General features: G+C 38.7%; 1 protein-coding gene across 1 annotated transcript; it reads left to right on the forward strand.

Annotated features, from left to right (window-relative positions):
- The first annotated feature begins 1148 nt into the window (after positions 1-1148).
- On the forward strand, positions 1149-1976 carry LOC138869749 (uncharacterized). The gene has a single exon (XM_070147407.1). The coding sequence runs from the start codon at positions 1149-1151 to the stop codon at positions 1974-1976; it is 828 nt and encodes a 275-aa protein (XP_070003508.1).
- The last annotated feature ends 2226 nt before the right edge of the window (positions 1977-4202 follow it).

Below are 4202 nucleotides of genomic sequence, written 5' to 3' on the forward strand. Positions count from 1 at the left end.
CAAGGGATGGATGAAGAGGAAGAACCTGTTAATCAATTGGCAATGGTGGCAGCAAATGCAGCAACAAACAGTCCAACAGTTCATAACCAAGCATCTACAAAGCAAAAACCAAAATATATGGTTAATAATGAGGGAAAGCTAAATCTAGCAGCACAAGCTTTTCATCTTAACTCATCGGGTATTGGTTCGACTAATGGTCTAGTCAATGGAAATAAGGAATCAAAAGCAAAAATCGATACTGCACAATGGGTAGAAAGAAGTTTCAAGGATAAAACAGGAGATGGAATAGTGAAGATCAATACATCATGCCGGGAAATCCCATCACAAGATACATTTGTGAACAAGGAACTTAATAATACTCCAAATTCTCAAGCAGAAGGGTCAAAATTGTCTACATTTAAAGAAAGAGTGCAAGGCTGTGGAGGCAGGCTATGGAATGCACAAAGGGAATACGATTCAGAGGAGAACGAAGTACCACTTGGAGCAGAAGCTAATGAGGAACCAAATGAGAAGGACAAAGAAGAAGATGAGCAAAGTGTAAATGAGCAAAGTGTAAATGGAGAGATCCATGCCAATGACAACAATACAACTGGTAATTTTTTAATAATGGGAGGATCAGAAATTGTTGAGCACAACAATAATTATCAGATAGCAGAAGTCACAAAAAATAGAAACTATGAAGGAAGAGGCCCAGAGGTAAATGATCCTGGAGGAACAGAAGACGATAAACTTCAGAAATCACAAGAAGACCCACAAGGACACAACCCAACATAGAAGGAGAAACAGCAAAAACAAAAAACAGAAACAGTAAATGTTACTGTTACATTGGAGAAAAAGCAGTTGCAGCTGTTAAAACAAGGAGAAGAGAAGGCCTTAGTCCCTAAAAAGAATGTATTTGGAGCTACATCAGGAGGGAAGGAAGACAATGAAGAAGGAGAAGAACCTGGTAGATCAGGATACGACATGGATCACGAATCAACTACCCAACACCTTATAAATGCTGCAAGGCAAGGTGACTTATCACCTACGCAAGTGGAAAAGGCAAAATCAGCAGCAAAAGGTAAGAAGAAGCAACAAAAAGAAAATTTTGCAGCCCCAAAACCTGGGGTTCACACAAGGAGAACGCTAACTAAATCAAACAATCAGTGATGAATGCTCTCATTTGGAATATAAGGTCAGTCAACACACATCAGGCTTTTGAAAGATTGACAAAAATGCACAGGAAAAATCACTATGAATTTGTAGGATTAATGGAGCCAAAGCAACAAGCAAAAAAATTGAAAAGGTACATAAACAAGATAGGACTTGCACAAGCAATTTCAAATGTTTCCAACAAGATCTGGGCTTTCATAGATGAGGTAGTTGTTATGTACAATATGGTACAACAATTAACACTACGATTGTTTCATACTGAAAAGCATGCGGAGTTTGTCCTAACATTGATATATGCTAAATGTCATGAAATTGAGAGGATAGAATTATGGGATTCTTTATATGAAATGGGAAGGGATATGGATGCACCATGGCTTGTAGGAGGAGATTTCAATGTAATATGGGACGAAGAAGAGAAGTTTGGTGGGTTACCTGTGTCTTTGAATGAAATTGATGATTTTCGACACTACATCAACATGTGCAATCTCTTCGACCTTGGATTTAAAGGTAGCATATTTACATGGTGGAATGAGAGAGCAGAGGAAGACTGTATATTCAAAAGGCTAGACAGATGCTTGGCCAATGTTCAGTTCCAACAAACATTTCCAGGAATAGAGGTGCAACATTTGTCAAAGACTGGTTCCGATCATAGTCCAATGTTTCTGAAGTGTGATATTGAGACTCTACCAGTAAAAAAGCCTTTTAAGTTCTTGAATTTTTGGGTGGAACATGCGACTTTTAAAGATGTGGTGAAAGAGAATTGGACAGCTGATTTCAGTGCAAATCCTTATATTCTTTTTAATCACAAGTTAAAAAAAAATTAAAAAAGGCCCTTTCATTGTGGAGCAAGGCTACATTTGTAGATATTTTCCAAAAGATAGCAAGCATGGAGGAGGTAGTGATGATTCATGAAGCAAAATTTGAAGCAAATCCTACAGGGATGAACTGGGAAAGGCTACAAAAGGTTCAGGCAGAATTGATCAAATGTTTTGCACTAGAGGAGAAATATTGGCAACAAAATGCAGGCATGACTTGGTTCAAGGAAGGGGATAGGAACACTAAGTTCTTCCACGCACAAGTGGGAGGTAAGAGGAAGAGACTTCAGCTTAACAGAATTCAAAATAGTGGAGGAACCTGGATTGAAGAAGAACAAGAAATTGCAGAAGAGGCTATCAAATTCTATGAGGAACAGTTCACAGAAGAAGCTACTCCTTCATCATTTGATATCATAGAGTATGTTCCTAACCTGGTTAACACTGAGCAGAATGCAGAATTGATTAAGCAGCCAACAAAAGAGGAAGTTAAAGTGGCAGTACTCGGACTTAATGGTGATAGTGCTGGGGGGCCAGATGGTATGACAGGCAAATTCTATCATTCTTGTTGGGACATAATAGGGGATGACCTGTACGACATGGCGAGGGCTTTTTTCAATGGTCATGAGCTACTCAAGTGTGTAACACACACCAACCTAGTTCTGCTACCAAAGAAAAAAGAAGTTACCACTTTTTCTGATTTAAGACCAATAAGCCTCAGTAACTTTTCAAATAAAGTTATATCAAGGGTGGTACATGAAAGGCTAGTGAAATTTCTCCCAAGTCTAATATCGGAGGAACAATCAGGTTTTGTTAAGGGCAGGAATATTGTAGAAAACATCATTCTAACTCAGGAGATAGTGACTGACATTAGGCTTAGAACTAAGGCTGGACCTAATGTCATCCTGAAGCTAGATATGACCAAAGCTTATGATAGATTATCTTGGCTATTCCTAACCAATGTACTGAGAAAGATGGGATTCACAGAAAGGTTGATAGGGATTGTCTTTGGATTAGTTTCAAACAATTGATATTCTATTCTAATCAATGGTCAATCTCATGGGTTCTTTAAGTCCTCAAGGGGAGTAAAACAAGGTGATCCTGTATCTCCAACTTTGTTTATCTTGGCAGCAGAAGCATTATCTAGGGGTCTCAATGCACTACATACTAACCTGTATTTTTGTGGATTTGGGATGCCACAGTGGAGTCCAAAGATCAATCATTCGGCGTATGCAGATGACATGATTATTTTCTCATCCTCAGATGAAACATCTCTGATGATGATTATGCAAGTGTTGAATGCATACGAAGCTGCATCTGGGCAGCTTGTTAACAAGACCAAATCAACTGTGTACCTACATCATTTAACAGACATGGAAGTGGTCAGCAAGGTGGAAAGGATCACAGGCATTCATAGGAATGATTTTCCTATCATATATCTAGGTTGTCCTATATTTTATGCAAGGAGAAAGTTGGAATACTATCAGCCCCTAATTACTAAGGTAATGGACAAACTGCAATCATGGCAGGGTAAGTTATTATCAGTAGGGGCAGGGCAGTTCTCATATCCCATGTACTGCAAAGCATGCCTATGCATCTATTATCAGCTGTAAACCCTCCAAATTATGTGATAAATAGGTTGCACAAATTGTTTGCTCAGTTTTTCTGGAGCAGCTCTGTAGGAGGAACTAGTAGGCATTGGGCTTCATGGAATACCTTATGCATGCCAGTTGAGGAAGGAGGAATAGGTTTCAGGTCACTGCATGATGTAGCAAAGGCATTATTCAGCAAATTGTGGTGGAATTTCAGAACAAAACCAAGCCTATGGAGCTCTTTCGTATGTCAAAAATAATGTAAAAAATTGAATTTTGTAATTGTTCCATGGAAAAGGGGGTCTCACATTTGGATAAAAATGTTAGAATGCAGAGATCTTATTGAACATCAAATCTTTTGGCAAACAAAAAAAGGATCCTCACTATTTTGGTTTGAAAACTGGACAGGTCTTGGGGCTATATTTTTTAGTTCCTCAGGACTTTGGCATTGATGAACCTATACATAATGTACATGATGTTACCTTAGATGGTGAGTGGGACGTGGACAGGCTATTTGAAATGCTTCCTGAAGATTTAGCAGTACACATTCTGGAAAAAATCAAACCACCTTCACCTCAGCAGGTTCTTGATATGCCTTGTTGGATGCTGGAAACAAGAGGATATTTCAGTGTTAAGTCAGCATGGG

This window comes from Nicotiana sylvestris, chromosome 5, assembly GCF_000393655.2.
Source record: "Nicotiana sylvestris chromosome 5, ASM39365v2, whole genome shotgun sequence".
NCBI classification, from domain to species: domain Eukaryota; kingdom Viridiplantae; phylum Streptophyta; class Magnoliopsida; order Solanales; family Solanaceae; genus Nicotiana; species Nicotiana sylvestris.

What these genes read in the sequence shown, in the direction of transcription:
- LOC138869749 (XM_070147407.1), top strand. Translation starts at nt 1,149, where the DNA reads ATGAATGCTCTCATTTGGAATATAAGGTCAGTCAACACACATCAGGCT.